General features: G+C 42.6%; 1 protein-coding gene across 7 annotated transcripts in view; it reads right to left on the reverse strand.

Moving 5' to 3' along the window:
* eya1 (EYA transcriptional coactivator and phosphatase 1) overlaps window positions 1-20,847 on the reverse strand; it is a 66,881-nt gene that overhangs the window by 13,553 nt on the left and 32,481 nt on the right. For 3 of the 7 annotated variants that reach the window (XM_080514979.1, XM_080514980.1, XM_080514981.1), the window contains 11 exons: window positions 18,932-19,059; window positions 18,229-18,294; window positions 16,872-16,949; window positions 15,138-15,204; window positions 14,608-14,753; window positions 13,609-13,731; window positions 9,519-9,601; window positions 8,742-8,928; window positions 8,074-8,216; window positions 7,258-7,341; window positions 3,721-3,810 (listed from right to left, as the gene is read on the reverse strand). In XM_080514979.1, coding sequence (XP_080371105.1) covers window positions 3,721-3,810; window positions 7,258-7,341; window positions 8,074-8,216; window positions 8,742-8,928; window positions 9,519-9,601; window positions 13,609-13,731; window positions 14,608-14,753; window positions 15,138-15,204; window positions 16,872-16,949; window positions 18,229-18,294; window positions 18,932-19,055 — 1,191 coding nt within the window. In that variant the 5' untranslated portion in view covers window positions 19,056-19,059. Of the gene's footprint in view, window positions 1-3,720; window positions 3,811-7,257; window positions 7,342-8,073; window positions 8,217-8,741; window positions 8,929-9,518; window positions 9,602-13,608; window positions 13,732-14,607; window positions 14,754-15,137; window positions 15,205-16,871; window positions 16,950-18,228; window positions 18,295-18,931; window positions 19,576-20,847 lie in introns of those variants that run through there. The other 4 variants (XM_080514983.1, XM_080514982.1, XM_080514984.1 and 1 more) reach the window with 4 other exon arrangements.

Here is a 20,847-nt window from a genome sequence, read left to right on the forward strand (position 1 = left end):
AAGTATATATATATTTTTTTTTCTTCAGTACCTCACTTGATTAATGTAAAAAACAAACATAAATAATTTAATATCACTGTAATCTATTGATTAAAGTTTACATCACTATGCTGTTGCGATTAAAATTTTTTTTTTTTAATGACTCAGTTATATAAAATTTTAAATATATTTTGAAGGCTTTAGTGTTGAGTCTTGTTCATTTTAACTGTATATATTGTGTTGCTCCTTGAAACACATTAAAGTGTCTGAAATGTTAGGGAAAAATAAAAATAAAAATAAAAGAAGGATGTGTGGATATAAACAACAAAAATATGACAGTGCTATAATGGATCAAAAATCCATACATTTCTTACAGGATTTCTGTAAACTGTTCAGACTTTGTTTTCACGGCCTATACATTAATATGTGGCATCCGTTGTAAATTAAATATATTACATGATCGATCATTGCACTTTTGGCCATTTGGTTTTCAGTGTGTTTTAATGTTTTTCTTCACGGCCTTTCTGTTTTAAATCAGCATCTTGGCCACTGTTAATGCAAATATAAACCTGTTCTCAACTGACTGAGCTGGTTGAATTGTATTAATGAAAATCATGTATGTTCAGTATCGGCATGCACTTACATTTCAGTTTGAAGGAAATGTGGGAGTTACCAAATAAGATCACGTGCCCCATAAACGGTTAAAAGACCGATTGATGAATGGTTGGAAACAATAAATGAGAGAAATTTCCGGGTTGAGAGTGGGGCTTTTGGAGAATCGTCAACATTCCTGTGACCCATCTCAGAAAATCAAAAAAGAGAGCGCTGATCCAGAGGGAGGTTTGGAAAAAAAGAAGGAGACGGAGAGACATGAGGACGAAACTGATCCCTGTTGACCCCTTCGGCATGCCCTCTTTCTTTTTATGACTTTCCCCTGAATCGTCACTCACCAGCTCTATCAACACAGCTTGGCCTCCATTCACAGACACACTTCAACACACATAATACATAAACTAAGGGCATCGCTTGTGCCGTGTCCTCTGCAGACTAAGCACAACATTATGTGCAGTTATGACATTTTGAGGCTCTTGTGTTTTAAAACAAAATTAAAAGCAAACCTTATCACTATTTGCATCGCGGATTTTCACAAAGTCAAGCCTCTGTTTAATGTCCTTGTGCAGAGGTTGGCAGGGCGACAGTGTTAAGACTTAGATGGAGCGCTCACACACCGTTAGGCCACTAACTCTGCACCTGTGTTTCTGCACAGCCTCTGGGGTCTCCCTTTATGGCTTAGACCAAATTAGATGGACCATATGCATTTCTGCACATGCTTAAATACATAACTGCTGCTGGCTGCGGTATTTATAGCTGGACTCCATTTAGCTCGATCTTAGATGGAGGACTGTAAATCAGCAGAGAGGAAACACAACTGGTTAGGCATTGCTGAGAACTGGCACTTAACACTCAGACTGCCCCAGCTCAGTTTAAGAGGAGAGATCAATATGCTTTCAATTGAATGTCACTCCTCCTCTGGTGTGACTGTTAAAGACAATCATTGCAGAGAGCTCTTTACATTGGACAGCCTAAAAAGCGTTCCTCCAGCAGACCACATACAGATATTAAAGTCCTGATTAAATTCCAGTTTAGGTTAGGGGGAAAAAAAAAAAAATTCTAAGTGTCAAAAGAACAGCTTATAATTGTGTTATTGAGATGGACCAGAAGAAATGCATGCGTTGGGTTTTTTAAATAATTTCATAAGCAGCCTGAGCTGCCAATTCATCTGTGAACAGTTTCATAACACATGAAAAGAAATGAAAACACAGGGCAGATGTTGAGCGAAACCACATTTAAGCGTTGTCACAAACTGCCCTTTTTTCTGCTTTTTCAAATGATTGGGGCACATCTATTAAATAAAGTGCAGCGCGTTTGGATTGTACATGGCCACGGCATAAGGAAATATTTAACCAGCCAATTGCAGCCAATTAACTTTGATCAAGATGACTGCGTTTGGACTCTCACTCACTCGTCTGTCTGGGGCCGTACGAACATTTTCTTCCTCTGTCTCTCGTTTGGTCCTCCTTTTCGGGTTTGCTTCGTGTAACTCAGCCGAACATGCTGGTGAGTAATGAGACTTGGCAGAGCGGCCACAGATCTCTTCACACTTAAGTATCAAACAAAACATTTCCTCTCCCGTGAGGTCAGCAGAAAGCAGGACACAAAGGAAAAGCACTGGGTCAGTGGGATCAGATTCACTGGAGGAATAAGGCGAAGAGGAGGAAAGCTGTGGATGGAGAGTTGGATGGATAAATTGCTTTGTTTTTTGCTTAATGTGACGAACATTGACAGTTACTTGTGTCTGACATCTGGATGAGTTTGTGGGCGCATGTGCACGTGTTCAAACGCACGAATAAATGTGACACATTTTTCTGTATGTGCGCTCTCAGCCTATATGCATCCTTGACCCTGTGGTCTTTCCCTTTTCCCCACAGCGAAGCAGATACTCTGCCACCCCGCAACACACACACTTCCCTACCCCCTTATCCTTCTATTCCCGTGCCCCAGGGGAAGATTTTACACTACATGAATTGGGGGGGGGGGATTCAAGCTGTGACAGAAGACTCTGTGGTTTAAGTGGACAGCGACACCAGGCACCCACCAGACAGAGTGGTCACAGGGAAGCAGGAGCATGACAAATTACACTAGCCGCTGAGGGAGGGGGCAGTGACGGTGACCCACGAGACCGACAGAAGATGTAAAAATTGTGGTATCCCTTGGGCTCTGAGGTAATACTCCACCCCGATAGGACTGATAGTTGAGACACAGGCTCCATGCGGGAAACAGTTGCTTCTGCTTTTACTAAAAAAGCCCATTGTTCTCAGACTTTGGATTGCATTCACTCTTCTGATCACCGTGCATCACTGAAGTTGTATTCCTGCTATATCTTTTAAAAACATTGACAGGGTCAAACATGCTTTTATCACATCCATACTGTGATGAAGCTTTGCCTCAGCAGATCAGGCTGGTATCTTCACTGTCTGTTATTAAATCACATCTTGACACTAATTTCTACCGAATCAGTGTGAAAGCAGCTTTTTTTAAAAAATATGGAAATCATTTTCTATAGACTGAACATTTTAACCATGAGAACAGAAAGATACTTATTTCTATCAATACTTGAAGTCAGCATATAAATACAATGTTACATACTAATGATACAATCCAATCTCTTGCAAACTGGTGAAAAACTAACTAAAATCACATGTCTTTCTATGTTTATTCTCTTAAAATCTTTTACTGTTCCATAACACAGTGTGTTATTTATAAAAGTAAACTAAGCAATACTCATGATGCTTATTATGTGTATGCTTGAATATAGATACAGTTGATTTTTTTTTGTGTACAGAAAGATACATTTATTCACATTTTCCACAAAATAAATTCATCAAATCGGGCACAAAGTGGGACTAGTTGAAGCAAAGTTGTCAAACACGTGTATCCTATTATAACAAAAATAACACCCATCTGAATAGTTAACGCTACTATTTTTTTCCATATCTTCTAACACTGTTCGGATTTTACCATTGTTAGTTTAGAAGAAACCAAAGGAATGCACTAAGAGGAAAACATGGTCACTTGCCAAACAAAAGGTTAAAATTGCGCTCTAAATATATTAGATTTGACAAGTTGTACATCGGTAATACTGCAAAAACATAAATAGCAGAGACACACGAATACACTCACCTCTAAGTCGTTAAAGAATAAATGTGTGTCGGCCAAGTTGAAGATCATTTCTTCCATCCTCAGGCCTAACGATACAGATGTTGGTGGGTCCTGAAAAAGAAAAAAAAAGAGAAAAAAAAAATCATGCGTCAGAATTTGATAGGCATATTGTTGACAAAGGCCAGGAAGCAGATCAAGCATTAGAGTAATGACGCTGCCTGTGAGTCACTCAATTAACACTGAATCCCTTTAAATTCCACAACAGGCTGCTCCCATAAAAGAAGACATTAGGCCGACTTGAAAGTTTCAGCCTCTGTTTACGACCCTCTGAAAGGGACCAGAATAGTCATCAGAAATGCCACAGACTTGAATGAATGCAGTAAAAAGCCTGTCTCTTCTAAGGAAGGGTGGTCGATTTAGAAGAGTTGGGGTCACAGCCTCATCGTAAATAGTCCATTCCCCGCATACTTGTGCTGATGCATCATCTGACTGCTCCCTAAGCCATACAACAATATTCCCATGATGCTTCATTAGAAACTCAGCAATGAGTTCTGATTGATATAATTACAGAAAAACCTGCAGTTGTACAAGTTGTTTTGCAATTATATCATTATACGTGCATGATCCCAGCACGAGGCACATCTGCAATTTTATTTCTTAAATCATGATCTCTGTGGGTAATCTGACACATGCTGTAATGGTGAGACGGTTGCACTGTCTGTAAGATAATACTCTGAGAGGAGTGAACTACACTGTAAATAGTTAATGAACCTGTGACAATGTGTGCGATTTTCCCTCTAAAACTCTAATGAATAGCCAAAAAGTCCTCAGTGTCCTCAGTTTTCCTTTAAAATTTGTTATTACAAATTACAGTTTTTTTTTTATAATTAAAACTGCTTACACTCTTTTATAACGCTGATCTTCTTGTACTACTTTGGATACAGGACATCATAAAAACTGAAATGAATTAAACAGAAATACATTCTTTTCCCCCCCTCAAATCTTTAATCTCAAATCATCAAATTGTCTTGAACATGCAGGAGAACAATGGCCGCCAGTGGAGGAGACTTTGCCGCAGCTGGAAAAGACCAAAGACAGGCCGGGCAGGACCAGGAGCTGGGATTACAGAGTTAAACCACCTAAAGACACACCTGAGCTCTCCACTGATTAGCTGTCACACCCCACAATGCTTATGTTTTCACGAAAATGACAGAGTGCAAACCACACAAGTAGAGCTCAATCCCCCACTTCTGGGGGCTTTCTCTTCCCTCTTAACCACCCAGTTGGAATCAATCTTTCAGTACGAATTCATCAAAAATAATTAGCTTCCTACATCAGCTCGCTCTTCCCAAGCTGCGGCGATGTCCGGCGCTCCAGCGTCGCCGGGCTTTGTTTGGTGGGAAAAGGCTCTCTCCTCTGGCACAAGTGAATCCTTTCCAATTAAATCTAAACAATCAGTCAGTGAGGGAGTTAAGAATACAAGCAGGCCAGAAGGCCAAAGTGCTGCTGCTGTCACTGCTCCAGCACCACCTGTCCTGAGATGTCAGTGCCTCTGTGGGGGCGCCAAGTCCACCCCCACACCCTCCCTCCTTTCCTCCCCTCCCTCCCTCCCTATCTCTCTCCGACTCTGAGCCCCCCTTACCAACAACACCCCGCCATCCCCACCCACTTTAAGCTCCAGCTCCAGCCAGCCCAATGGCAGCACAGCTGGCCTCAGCCATCAGCTTTATGGGGGTGAGCTGCCTTGATGCCAATTAAAAGAGCTGATAAGAGCAGCAGTGTGTTTATGTGCGTATGAGGGGGAGAGGGAGGGAGAAAAGAGGAGTCGCAGAGAGTGGGTGGGAGGTCACAGTCAGTGAGAGAAAGTGTGGATGTGCGCGCACTCAGACACACGTCTATTTATAGGAAACGCAGAGCGGTGAGTGGGGAAAGCTAACTTTTTTTGTTGTTGTTTTTGATGGCACCAAGACAAGGATGACATAGATGACAGACAAGAGGGAGGAGAAGCGGAGGAATAGGACAGTTATGGTCGGCTTCACTTTTCTCTTCTGAGGTAGTTTACAGATCCGCATTTCTGATAGGCTTTGATGTAGCGTGCTCTGTGGTCGCTGTGAGGATACCCATCTGCCCCTCACAATGATGCCTTAATGTGAAAGTGTCAACAAGTGGGAACACGGCAAGAAGGAGAAACATTTGTAAAGCGGCGACTGAAATGGGCAAACGGAGTAGAAAAACAAGGAACAAAGGAGAAAACAGAGTGAGAGGAACTCTAGTGGCTGTCACATCCTATATGAGGTCTGATGAAGCGGGCCCTTATGGAGTCAGGAGTGTTTCCTGTTTCAGGAGACCCTATGGGTGGTTGTGTGTGTGCATGCATGAGTCTGTGTGTGTGTGTGTGTGTGTGTGTGTGAGCCCCTCATCACACAGCCACGGCTCCTTAAGCCCCAGCCCTCTCTTTGCCCAGCATGCAGGGCCGAGAATAAAGTAAATAAACAGTGGAGGGTCGTGGGGCAGCCCTCTTTCACCCCAAAAGCAAAACACTGCCCCCATCAAACACCCCCTCATACCAGAACAAAGGCGCAGAGCATGGGCCGCAGACACTAAGCTCTCTGACACATGAGGAGCAATATGTCTTTTTCAACTTCAAAACCAGACACAACTGTGTCCAAAACAACCAGCGAGACGGAACAGCTCCAGAACAGACGGACGATTGAAGTTTTTATTTAGACTGAATTCAAACTTTACCGGACATTTTTTATCAGTAAGTCTAAAGACGCGAATACAGAGAGGATGGTTCTCTTTGAAAGCCATATAGAGCCGACGACCTCAACAGAACCATGAGAATAGGATTCTCCCTGATTTCCCAAATTGTTTGTTTTGAAAGTTTAAATTTAGAGAACCAATTTAAATGCAACAACAAATAACAAAGCCTGGAAAAGTAAACTCTTCATTTCATGAGCATACACAGCAACATGGGACGGAAAAATGACCTTCCCCTATGATGATATTAATATATGTTTGTTAAGATTTATATATACATACGTATAAATAGTTAAACGTGGATCCTAATGAGGGCAGAGGAATCTCAGTGCTCTAGTTTGAGTTGTGACTGAAGTTACACTCAGTCTCCTGCCAGGATCTCCGGGGAGATCGCGGCCTGAAAAGGATGGATTGAGAAGCACTTAATTAAACTAACAATGTGGCATTTCTGAAGGAGAAAGGAACACTCAAGATGTGTCAATAGACATCCCGAGTGCAACTGTTGTGAGACCCTGCAGCCGAACCCCGAGCAGCCATGCATAGCTCCAACAGCTGCAAAGAGCAGTCAAATACTTGCCAGGCCTCATTGGACCTATTAAAAAAAAGAAACAATTATCTGTACATTGAGTTCTACTGTCTTCTCACTATAGACTTAAAACCCACGGAAATCAATCCTCTGGTCAATGGCCATTACCCCAGTGTGACACACCCACCCCCCTTCCCCCCCCTTTCTTTTACTCCTTTTTTTCGTGTCGCTGATGAAGTGCACAACTACTGCCACAGTCTGACGTCACTCACCCGTCCATATCTGTTGGCATAAGAACCCGTGAGCAAGGAATGGAAAACGATGATTGTTTCATCCAGGTCCCAGATGAAAACTCGCTGGAGAGATGGGAGCAGAGGGAGGAGGGGGAAGAAACAAAGAAAAACGGAGAGAAAAGAAGCAAAATCAATGGTGCACTCTGTCGGCCTGCAAGGTGATCCTCCTGGTCAATAGGCCAGGAGCGTGTTTTTGTGTGCCACGGGGACCGGGATCCATTTGCTTGGGTTGGTCACCGCAACACTTCTCTCATCACCCCGCTACACATTTTCCACCCCGTGCCCTTTACATTAGAGCAATCAATAATGACAAACTAATTAACTAGATATGTTAACATGCAGTGATGTCAGCGCTATGGTGGCTGCTATTATCCACGCTCAAATTAATAACAAATTAATGAAGAGCCCTCGGACCTATGAAGCGTTTATTTAGACATATGGCCGCTATCAAAGCGGGCAATGGCCCCATTGTTGTTTCTAGCTAATGAGCAGCCTCCAATAACTGGAATTTATATAAATACATTATTCACTTCAGTGATGACTCATTTAATCATGTGCCTTATTGCTTATTTACCAGGCGTGCACGAGAACTTTACATAGGATATGTGCTGAGTGATGACTCATATATTCCACAATGCATCAATAATGCATTTATAGTTAAGGAATCAACTCTTTAAGAATTAATGCCCATCAAGTGTTAAACTTGATGTGGCAGCCATATAGTAAGTGGATTAGTGTCCGTGTGCCTCAGACAGGGCGAGGCTGTCTGTCGCCAAGGTAGCGGGCTCACCCTACCTCAAGGTCAGAGTCGGGCGGCGGTGATGGGTTGTTGTTCCTTCTTCCACGGCCACGTGACTTTCCATCCGAGGCCCGGCGCAATCGATCCGAATCTGAATCTTTAATGGGGGTTGATGGACTGTGGATGGTACTGTACTCTGCTGAAAGGAAGGAAAGAGGGAGGAAGAGTATGAACGCAGTGCATCGAAGACGAGCTGTTATTTGCTTTTAGAAAAGGCAAGACGTTTAAGTGACCATTTGTCTTGATGCCGAACACAGAGGGGATTATTCAGGCTTACAGGTAACATATATATTGTAATAAAGCAGCCGTGGAACATATGCTGAAAGCTACTGTGCTTCATTCTGATTCAATAAACATGAGATAACAGAGTACATGTCAAGTAGAAACATCAGATACGCCATTCATCTAAAGTAGAAGACATTAAGTTTAGTTGATGGTATTGTTTATTATTGACGATTTAAACGGTTATAAAATTAAACACAACTCATGGACATACAAACTCAATTGCCAGATGATGCATCAATATCATTGCTGCATTAGATTAAAGCCTAAATACGGGCTGAAAGAGTCTCCTACTCACAGTGAGAATGAGCATGTTCACTTTAGCCGCTGCTCGTTTGAAAGAGAAACACATTCCAGCTACACACTGTGGTTTGACTCCTACCTGCAGGGTTTTCTGTGAGAGCTTGGCTGGTGATACCAGTGGGTGGTTCCTGCAGGGTGTAGGTGGTTGTGGTGGAGGGCGTGCTGGGGCTGGTGTTGTTACTTGTCATGTAGGGTGAAGTGTAGGGTGAGCTGTTGTAATACTGAGCATACTGGGTCTGACCAAATCCTGGATAACTGGGGTAGTCCTGTAGAGACAGACAGAGTCAGGAAAAGGAAAAAAAAACAAACCAAAAAAACCCCGCAGAGACATAGATAAGGTACATTAAGGACATAAACAAGCAATAAGGGAGCTATGAGTACAATGAGCTGGTAGAGGAGTGATATTTATCAAAATTGGAGAAGCAAAGGGGGACAAAAAGTAGTTGGCCTGCAGAAAATAAGTAGGAGGTTTGGCAGAGTAATCCGAGATATGCCCTCACGTAGTGTTGCTACTTTACAGAGCAGATTCCAAAAAATAAATGCAAACACATGTCTGTTCTGTCCTACATCTGGACAACGATCTGTCTTGTATTTTTCTTTTTTCTTCTTTCCCCTTTCCCTCTGTGGCATACATATGTGTTGGAGAGGATACAAAAGATAATCCTGTGTACAAAGCTTTTGACATTGTGAGTGATTTATCTTTGAATGTGTCACGGATGAAATGTAACATATTGGGTATGCCTGTTTTGTAAATAATTCCAGGTTGCCGGCCTGCAATTCCAACAAAAAAAACTGATAGCTGCATATTGATACCAGATTAGAGAAGCGGAGAGACGCGGAGGAAGTGCGCAGCTACCTGCTGTGTGCTGTTGAAGCCAGTCGAGTTTGTCAGGGAGTTGTTTCCTGCATACAGTCCCGATGTTGTTGTGAAAGTACCACCTTCAGAAAGAACAGTTTTACAACTTTAGAGCTTAGAATCAACACATGGGAAATAACTTGCAGCAGCTGAAGGTGAAAAATAAGAAGACACATTGTTAGAGAAAAAGTATTGTGCTTTTCTTTTCTTCTTCCATTTTCTTTTTCCTTTTTTTTTTAAACATTTACACACATTAAGGGCAACAGAGAGTAGGCCTCAAGGAGCGCTCTTATCTCCCTCCTCTTCCTATCTTATCAGTGATTGGATCAGGCCTGATGAATGATGGGGTGGGGGTGCAGAGCAACCTGCTTCCAAGCCCGCACAATGAGAGGCACACAAGGGACTGTTGTGTGTAAGCCACCGAAGGGTGGCGTGGAGTGAAGGGGGTGGAAAACGATGGATGCACCCAGACGGAGGTAAGATGAGGGTGCCGGGGGTGGAGGGGGTGCATGGTGGACATTGTAGAGATGTGGGCAGGGTGAGAAGCTGAAATCCAGTACCAATGAATATGTATGCTTCGCTTTTCACTTGCTCAAAGAATATACCTCCGGGGTAATTAAATCATTCAAAGGGGTGGATAGCATCAAATGGCTTAATGATATACATGCCATGAGTTATGTGGGAGAAGATCAGTAGCAGCCCTCTGGGGCACTACCTCTCTTTTTATCCCCACTGACTACACACCTGTACTGTCAAAGCAGCCAACGGCAGGACGAAGACATCAAAGACTGATGGAAAAACTAACCCCAACGTAAAGGGAGTGATTTTATATGTACACGTAGCTTCACTTGTATACTGTGAATAAAGTCCTTTAAATTTAGCAGCTCGACTCAAATATTTTCACAATGACACAGGTATCGCCGTACACTGGTACCACAATAAGCCTGGTTTATGGCTGAAAAGAACATGTAGCTGAACAGACTCATATCTGAGTTGTAGTACTCCTGCCTGCAGCAAGAACTTCTGTATGTTTATAAAAAGAAGAACATTAAATTACAAAGCACTCAAAGCTAAAGGCTGATGCATTTAGCTCCAAGAGATGGCTCGACTCGATGTGCTGAAGCTCTCAATGCAAAACATACACATCAAGACATACAAGCAGGATGTAGAAGTCTATAAAAATAACAATTCTGTTTGTATTTTATGATACCTTTCTCAGATTTGAGTAATTTACTTTTTAACAATCCTATAAAACCTTCATAAATTGCATGAAAGCAACATTGCAGTTCTTACAACCTTCAAACGCATCACTCTTAGACTTCAACCCTCCTTTCTGCCTATACAAAGATGGATTGCTTGTCCATACAGCCACAGGGGACATTAATGAACACTGCAACAGCTTTCCCCACTTATCAACACTGTGAGCCTTCCATTGGCAAAAAAAAAAGAAAGAAGAAGGTATCCCACAGCTTCAGTGAAAACTAGGCAGGAGACAAATTTACTGTTCTTAAATGAGGGAGTAATTACATCTTTGTTGTCGGAGACAAACATAAGGGAGTTCCTTTCATCCTCTGGTCATTGGTCCCATCAGGAGGGCCCTCCCACACCGTGACAAACACGAAGCAGCTTTCAGACAGGGAGGGGGATGATTGGGGAAGTTTGTGAGGGTGAGGGAAGGTGGAGGGGGTAGTGTGATGGTTTGGGTATGAAAGGTAGTATAGTTCAGGAGAAATGCCTTGCAGAGGATACAAAAAAAAAATCTCTCCAAAGCTTATGCTGATTGTGTAGTTTCTCACTCACTATTTCTAACAATTGCACACCACAAAGCATTCAAACATGGATTTCATCCCGGCCGCTACAGTAACTCGCATCCGCAAGGTTCTCTCTCTTTTTGTATGTTGTTTAACATCTCGAGGCCAGGAGGGCCGTTTGCTCAACTTTTGTCTTCTCTGCAAAAAGTTCAACATCAAGTGAAAGTCCAAGAGAACAATGAGAGGAGTGAGGCTGTGAAGGACAACAAATTAGCCTAATGCACAGTTCAAACAGTCATAAAAGCCCTCTATGGCAGGGTCTGAGGGTTTCTGTGTGGAGAACAAGGAGCCACATAAAAGCCGAGGGGACCCCTGGCAGCACAGTGAGAATGAACCCATGCTGCTCGGAGTGGTGGTGCTGGTTAAAGTAGGTGGGGGGATAGAGAGAGAGCGAGAGAGAGAGAGAGAGGGGGTCTTGTGGTTCCCCCGGGGGGCATGTTTTCTCTCCCTCCCCCTGTCCTGCTCCAGTTAGTTCACTCACTCAAGACCAGACATCAGCCCTCCCTCCTCTCCTCCTTCCCTTCTGCCTTCTGGCTCCACAATTGGAAGTCCATTTGCTTTGCTTGATCAGTCTCCTTGCCATGGGCTATGTCTATCATCAGTGCACAATATTTGCAGCAGAAGTTTGTATGCCCCACTTGGGAATAGGCTATCAAGTCCAGATGGGGTTCTCCTTTAAAAAAAAAAAAAAAAAAAGCAACGAGGGCCTCAGCTTCTTCAGCTCGTACCGCTATTGGGACAGAACACTGGAATTCAATTATTCACCTAATTAGCATCTGCTCAGTCTCACCATCAGCACAGCATCAACACACCTCTCAAGTTTAAACCATTTTACAGAAAATACATTGTCACAAGTGATTGCAAGAGTGAGGCGCACAGAAAACTTTTACCCAGTTGTGACATGAAGGCACCCCTTCAACGCCTACGCAGAGCTCTGTGGTGTCAGAAATTTAGGAGCAAAAGCATTAATTTAATCGTCCTCTGCCTTGACAGCTGGCCACAGGCTGGTCACTGAAGGAGGGGGCAGTATCAGATGTGGAAAATGAGTCTTTGGTTGAGACACCCAGGCCTGAGGCACATCGCCGAGGCAGATCAATAGGGCAGAAAGAGTAATGATGATGGTGTGGCGGAGGGCCAGAGCCACAGTTGGAGAACCCATAGAGGACAGAATGGTGGTCAATCTGTCATCAAACATGGCTGTCAATGACTGACACACTTCATGCTAACAAGAGGCGAGAGGGAGCAGGAGATATCAAGAGCGAACTAGAGGCAGAGTCGGAGGCAGATGAAGGGGAAGCTGAAGAAAGGGCATAATGGGCTCATAATACTCATCGAAGTTTAAACCACTGAGGGCAGAAAAGCAGCTTGCTCTCAGTGCATTTGTCTCTCTGACTCTTCTTTTTCAGGTGTTGCAGAAAATCTTCACTGTGGCCAAGTGTCTTTGGTTAAGAGGCGTGGAAACGAGGCCTCCCCGCGCAACATCTGCTCCCGAGCTCGCGTTATTTATTGTTAGATGCTCCGGAGGCTTTTCAGCAACATGTGGCGATGTTTCAATTGTCACACTTTAGCCATTAAAGAGGAGCACACAAGGGTTCGTGCTAGCGGGTAGCTGTAGTTGGTTTCCTCTTGCAGGTGGGACTGAGAGAGAAAATACTTTAGAGACACTACCTTGGGCATGAGGCATGGGACGCACACTTAAAACTGTACGACCGCAGAGGAGGAGGAGAGAAAGGAGGGAGCGTGGGGTGCAACAACTCATCTTTATCGGTTTCAAGGCCATAAATCTCTTTGGTCTCAGCTCTTAAACAAATACAAATATGATCACAGGGAGAGAAAAAACAAAGGCTGTGGAGCGACATGGCTGGTGCCTCTTAAGTGCTTGCCATTTTTTCCATCTGTGTTGATTCTTTTAAGAGGAGAGGAGAGGGAGGCAGCCGTCTTGGCTGCACATAACACCGCCGGGATGCAGCCGTCGGCTGGGGTGAGGACGAGGACTGTGTTGTGTATCAGTCTGTCAGTGTGTGCGATATAATCAGAAACAGGCCTATTATCACTGGAAGGCTAAATCAAAAAGATATAGGACAAAAACAACTACACTGAATGAGGGCTGAATTTATATTTTCACAACAGAACTTACAAGATGTGGGTCAAACATTAGAAACAATATAGGAAATAAAAAAAGAAGTGATTGCCAGCGACACAAAACTTGCAGGACGTGTAATAAACTTGTAAATCTATGCGTATGCGAAAGAAAAAAAACTCCACAGAGATGTCCTCACCCTGCATCTGGTAACTGTAGGGGGCCTGTCCGGTCTGTGGCGTGGTGAAGCCAGAGCTGTAGCTTAGGAAGCCCGTCTGTCCCGGGGATTGGGACTGGCTCAGACCTCCCTCCGTCTTTATGCCTGCCCACAATGGACCTAAATCAGTTAGTGACACCAGATCGGTTTGATGCACAGACAACAGTCAACACAGGTTTAAATTACAGTGGACACAGCGAAGGGACAGCGCCTCTGTTAGCATAACACTCTAATCACAATGGATGAGCAGTGATTATGTGATAACTGATTTTTACTTCTCATCTTGCACTGGATTGTGTCACAGTGCACAGAGGCTGACTACTTGGCTGTTTTAGAATCTGAATCAATGTTTACACTGTGATTAATTTTACGATAACAGAAATTACAACTGTTATTATCATTATCCAATATAGGTCACATGTGAAAAGGTGCACAAGTAATGAGACATTTTGCAGGTGTTTGTGAGCTTCACTAACCGCTCTCTTGGCCCGAATCAGTCATAATGTAGTTCCTATGCAACGGTAGGTTGCAGGACTCCATTCAAATAAACATAGTAAATTCCTGCACATATTGGAGAGTCTTGTGGGGTCAAAACACTCTAAAGACTTTGGACAAATAAAGTCCACCGTGAGCCATGTACTCTGTTGCTTTCTCTCGCAATGCCAGAAGAAACCAGTTTTTGTTTTTAGATTTATATCTCTAATCTTTCCGCTCTATCCGAACAGCTTCACAAGCAAATTCTCTTTTATTGCAGCGGAGGAGAGTATGCAGGCACTAAACAACAACTCAGCATCCCGCCTGCTCCTGCCGGAGGGATTGTGGGAACATGGGTTTGGTTTGAGCGAGCGTTGGTTGATGACCTTCAGAAAGGAGAAATACCTTCCCCATTCTGCACATGAACACAATTTCAACATCACTGGCATTATTAAGACTTGTTAAGCAGCATGATTTTGTGATTTTTTTTTTTTTTTTTTTTTTTACCGTAAGCTGGGATGCCATAGGGTTGGCCAGGCTGGGGGTAGCTCGCATAAGCTGCGGCCTGCTGCATTCCTGTGGTGTACTGCGTCTGTCCATACGCAGCCATATTTTGGGATGAAGGGGTAGGAAGAATATGCGGATATGTTCTGCTATTTGAGTGAAGACACACGCACAAAAAAAGTGAGAAAAGGAAAGAAGGAAAAAATTAAGCCATGTTTTACCCCCAAACCTACAACACCATCTTTTGCTAACCGACAAATTCCTTGTGATTGCATTGCTTTATTGCAAACATGAGCCAAGCACAGAGACGGATAACATCGAACACCTCATACACATGGAGAAAGAACAATAAATGACAAAGAAAAGTTTTGCAAGATGATAATAAGAACAGATTTCAGAGTGTGTAAGCTGCAGACATCCAGGCAAACAAAGGGAGTCGGAGAAAGCCCCCGATCGAGCAGAAGGATCTAATTAAAGATCTAAATGAAGTTGGATGCTGCTTATTTTTTGTAGAAAAATAAAAGAAACCTTACTTGGACGGATAAATCTGCGGAGAGAACTGGTGAGTTTGTCTTGGGCTGAAGCCACTGGTTCCAATAGCTGAGGAGAGTTAAAAAGAAAAGAGGCAAGCACATATTTAAACATTATGGAATAGGGTAAATATTGTTTTTTGCCAACAGTACTTCTGGATTCCAAGGAAACAGTAATTACACTGCATTACTCTATTTATTTTGGTAACCTTTTTTTTAAAGGTTGAAATCTGGAGAGCAATAAGGAAGTCAAATAATCAGGTAGAAACATCAGGTTCCTCTGCTGACCCGTGTATCTCTGACATACTTTAAGGCTGCTATGACTACCCGTGGTGTAAACACACAGGCGATGGGCTGAATGAGTCTCGGCCTGTGGCTTTCAATGCCTCGGGCCTTTAAAGCCACAACCACACTGGAAGTGACATCACTGATTGCAGGTAATGAGCGCTACTGCATGATTATTCAACGGCTGTTTGGCTCTACGGTGCTGTTAGAAAAGAGCCACAGACAAGTCGAAGAGCTCCACTGGTTTCAAACTAGCTTGTAACAAAAAGAAGACGACAAATAAAATCAATTCCATCAGTTGGAAATTGTATCTGTAATGCTATCTGCAGGCGTTAGTTGACATATTTGAAATATGTCCTCTACTTCTGAAAAGAAAATGGAAAGCAAGTTAAATGTTGATTGAATCAGTAAATTCCTAACACACACACACACACACACACACACACACACACACACACACACACACACACACACACACACACACACACACACACACACACACACACAAATATTTTTTGCAAGTTTACAGCTCAATTAACAAATAAAAAAAAAAAAAAATGTTTTAATTTGCACCAAAAATATTCATGCATGGTAGAATTTTATTGGACAAAAAAATATAACAAGAGGTGCTCTTATAAATGTGACTAATTTAACATGCATTTTAAAAACCCAAACAACTCAGACAAGCGACAATCTCAGTTTCCCTGGTTAAATGCAGCGAAGCGGCGCAGTTTTGAAACATCTGTCTAAGTGGTCAAGACATGTAAAATATGGGATCTAGTTGTGGGGGAGCACTACCTGCATGTAACGTGCGCTGTAACCCCCTAACACACATTATGAATATGGAGCACTTTTCCCACATCAGCAGCACCTGCCACTGGACAAAAGTTGCTCTTCTGAACAGAGCTTTGGGTTTCCCCACGGAGGATATGAGGTGTAAGATTACCAAATTTCATTAATATTGTCAGAGACAAAAGTCATGCAGCGATTCACGCGCTCCTGGCTTCAGGTATCGAATACTTGGTTAAATAGTCGAGGAAATACAGAAAAACTTGCGGCAAGGTAATACCAGGCACAGTTGGTGCTATGAATAACTGTTTGTAGATGATGCGTTCGAGTGCTGAGGGCTGATATGAAGACACGATGGAGGTCAGAACAAAAAATCTCCTCTATTTCTATTGCAATTCAGACAATGTTCATTATACTCTGTGGCCTTGGTTTTATTTAGCTGCGTCTGTGTGTGTGTGTGTATGTGTGTGTGAGTGAGTGAGAAAGAAAGGTGTGAAAACACCGCCTCTGACAGGGTGATAGGGTGACAGTCCATAGAGAGTGACGGCCTGTGGGACGTCGTGTCACTCCACTGGACAGATAGGCTCAGTGCATTACAGGTCTTAATTCAGTCTATGGTGACATGGGGACACACGCACACACGCACACACACACACACCTCACCTGATCCTGAGAAGCTGTCTAGAGAGGTGTCTGCTACTGAGGTGATGATTTCACTGCTGCTCATTGGCTCTGTTTTAACTGCAAACAAAAAAGCCACATTTCAACCAAAAGCACCAAGTCAATGATGGTTAATACAGAGCAGATCCACTCAACTCTATTGGACTCCCTGACTTGCAAAGTCGCATATTATTATAATTTTTTTTTATTTTATTCTGACTTGGTCCTAAAATGTAAATGTATATTTTTCATGCATTTTGACTTGTTGCTTTATTTGAAAGCGGTGAGCCATGTATATTATTTATGTTGCTTTAATAAAAGTACTTTCATTATATATCGAAGTGAGACAATTTCCTTGATTAGCTGGCTTTTTTTTTTCTTTCAAAAGTGCATTAATTTGAATGACCTTTATTAAGCAATATCAATCACACTTTATCTACATTAATTTGTGAAACAAGAAAAATAATCACCAGACTCATTCTGCTTGAGTTTAGGACGAGACGGGCACTGTTCCCGTCGCTGTGTGTTAAAGCCACAGAGCACGAGCTGACTGGTTTAGGCAACTGCAATTGAAATGTCAGGGAAATATATGATGTATAAAATCTTTTTAAGAGTGTAGCGAACACTGTGTGACCTTGACGCAGTTATATAGCCCAGCGATACATTTCCAAAGACAATTTCACAAGCTATCTGACAGCTCAGAAATCTTTGAAATCAATCCATTTCACTTCAGGCGGGCTGAAGGATCCCCCCCGCCAGCCCCCCCTTTTTTTCTTTCTTTTTTTGGCAAAACAAATTGACAATGTGGGCAAGGGAAGTCATGCTCAGTGGAATCCCTCATGGTGGGAGAAGCTACTTGCTGTCATGTTTTACATGTTTCTGCGCTGCTCGCCCGACGCGGAAACACATGTTGACGAGAGATCATTCTTTTGAACAACACACCAATGAAAATATAGTGGCAACGAGCATGCAGCAACTGGCACGCACTCGGATCACAGAGCACACAAGACCGACGGTATTCAGCGTGAAACAACCAAATAATAAACAAAAGACAAAAAAAAAAAAAAAACACAAGCCCACAATCGGACCAATCAATAAACACTTGAATCAAGTCTTGCATCAAACCATGCTTGCGGACAGAATACCACAAAAAAAAAAAAAGGCAATAAATACCAAAGATGTTTTGAATGAAAGGCACAATAGTTGAGGCAGTTTTGTACATTTGCAGCCGATAAACCGAAGATTTACAAGACTTTTTTTTTGGTTTTTTCTTTAAAGATCTTTATGAGTGGAGTGCTTTCAGTTTCGGGGGAAAACACCAAGTATTGTCCTTTCATTGTGTCACTGAAAGTAGACAAACCTGCAGCGGACTGTGAGTTAGAACCTAACAACCAGTCTGCAGTGGTAAGCATTGTGATGTTATCACCTATGGGAAAGAAAGAATGGCAAAAAGGGACACATGACAGTCTGTATCATGGCTACGGCTCCTGCGTCATGAAAACACACACACACACACACACACACAAAATTAAAAAAAATCAACTGTGAGTATGAAGCAAAGTTTGACCTGCACACGCGTGAGAAGGGGGTGTTTCTAATGATGTGTAGGTTGGTTTGTGACATGAGCATGACTACTTCACTAAACAAAGGCTCAGATTTAAAGCAGAGGCGAATCACCTGAGTAAATAACTATGTACATCAGAGACCTCATGCAAAGCGCCATCATTTCCATGCTATGGGCTTTGAATAATTACATGGCCACTTAAATAAACAGCTAATACGTACCGACAAACAACTAGTATATGCACTGAATGGTTAAAGCTACAAATGCCAAAGCAGAATATAATATTTGGAGAGGAATCTACATTACAAAGTAGCAAAACTTTGTATATTTAATTGCATACTGAAGCAAAAAATAGATATGAAAATGTATCACTGCTAGTTTAGCTGCAACACTTCAAAGCCATTGATCCTGTGTAAATCTATTTGAGAGTGTAACGTTTAAAAAAAAAAAAATAGAAAACAAGTTGAAAAAGCTAAAGTTAAGTGCACTGCACACATACCTTCAGTGCCATTGGGTGTCATGGAATTGTTACTGATGTGCGAGTTGTCGAGGTTGGGACCATTAGGAGATTCACTGCTTCCACTTACTCGGCTGTGAGGACTGGCTAGATCCTGCATTTCCATAGACCTGACGAGACACACACACACGCGCACACACACACACACAGACCAAATCAAATTACACGTATCACTCTGGCTTCACGGGGAAGGCACTGAGCTCTGACGCTGTGGGGACAATACACATAATCCAGAAGTGATGGTCGTAAAATGATTAAGACGCCACGATGCATTCGAGTAGAAGTAGATGAAATATTGTATTTAAAAAAAAAAAGTTTGCTGATAGAGCCTCCTGTTTGACATTTTCAACCAAATTGGAGGTCGTTTTTTTTTTTTAGTGAAGCCAAAGAAGAACAAAACAAACACACATACGCACAACGTACTGTAGGTTACACAACAAATAGAAACAATACAGTCTCAGATTTCTCTCCTTTCAACAGTCTCAGATTTAAATGATGTGAACACAAAATGTTTACTGTCGACCCCGGCCCCGGTACAAAAACGGCCTTAAGTGTATATCGTTCTGTGTGGTGATGAAGACCGTTAACAGATGTTTGCCGTTTCGAGACAATTGGTTAATGTGCCTGTTAAACGTGCAGCACTCTGCTTGATTATGAGCGCGTATGCCTCAGTGATGGGCAGATGAGAAGCTCATGAGGCATGTGTTTGCTCTGGCAGGCTCCTTAATTGTTTCTGTGTTTATACGAAAAGACCACGCCACTGAAAACATTATTCTATCTCCTCATTTGTGCGCTCAAACAGATTTGATCGAGTGTAGACAATAGAAGAAGAAGAAGAAGAAAAAAAAAAAAAAGGAGGCACGAGTGATTGAGAAGTACGGCCACAAACTCTCTCGCCCTATTTGTCTCTGCCACCGTTCCCATTGCAACAGCCAGTTAATGACATTAGGATAAAATGTTTCGTACATTATGCTGCCATTTTCAATTACACTTCAGCGTTCTGGATATCTCTCCTATCGGTAAACATTGGCCTTTTCACAAGGCCACAAAGATAAATGTTGAATTCACTCTGAGTGATATCAGATGCCACGAAAAAACTGAATTACGTGAGGAAAAGATTAAATTGTGATTTTCCTCCTATTATAACAGCTCGCAGCATAACTTTGAAATTGTGGAATTTTGGGGGGAAATATTGGAAAGTGAAAATAAAGAAAAATTCCCTTTCAAACTTTATGTATTTTCCAGCAATATAAGTTGCCTTGTAATTCCCCCCCCAAAATATATAAGAATGTACTCCTTTCCCCAAAACAACACACAATACTTGATGATGCACAATACAAACTACTTGGTCCCACTTTGCAAAAACTTTTTTTTTTTTTTTTAAGGCTAAAAATCTTCAAATCAAAAAACAGACAAATGTTGACAGCTGTTTAAGCACAGTGTCTAATGGATGAAAAAAAAAATAAATCTGTGCTGCCACTCGGAGAGCTGCGGGTCTCTGATGCTGCTGGCAGAGGCACAACTCTGCTCTTACCTGGAGCTGGATGGCTTTGAGTCCTCCCAAACCACACTCCCTTTCTGTGCTCTGCCTCCACCTGCCCCGGCAGAAACAATGTCACTCCTTGTTATACTGCAGCTCGGTGTCACAGTCCGGAGCCATCCATGACACAAAAAAGGCTTGTCTAAGAAAACATTATTGTTATTCTGCAGCAGAATGGGAAGAGAGGGCTAGCGGGAGAACAGAGGCTCACATTGTCTCTGTCTGAGCCGCAGCCCTGCTCCACTGTTGTTTCCTCCTCCAGGTCCTCCCTCCTCCCTGAGCGAGGGGAGCATGGCCAAATGACGGAAAGGTGATTCATCATTGGTCTACGACAGCTGCAAACTGGATTATCCCTCCC

The sequence above is a fragment of the Blennius ocellaris genome, assembly GCF_963422515.1.
Source record: "Blennius ocellaris genome assembly, chromosome: 19".
Classification (NCBI taxonomy): domain Eukaryota; kingdom Metazoa; phylum Chordata; class Actinopteri; order Blenniiformes; family Blenniidae; genus Blennius; species Blennius ocellaris.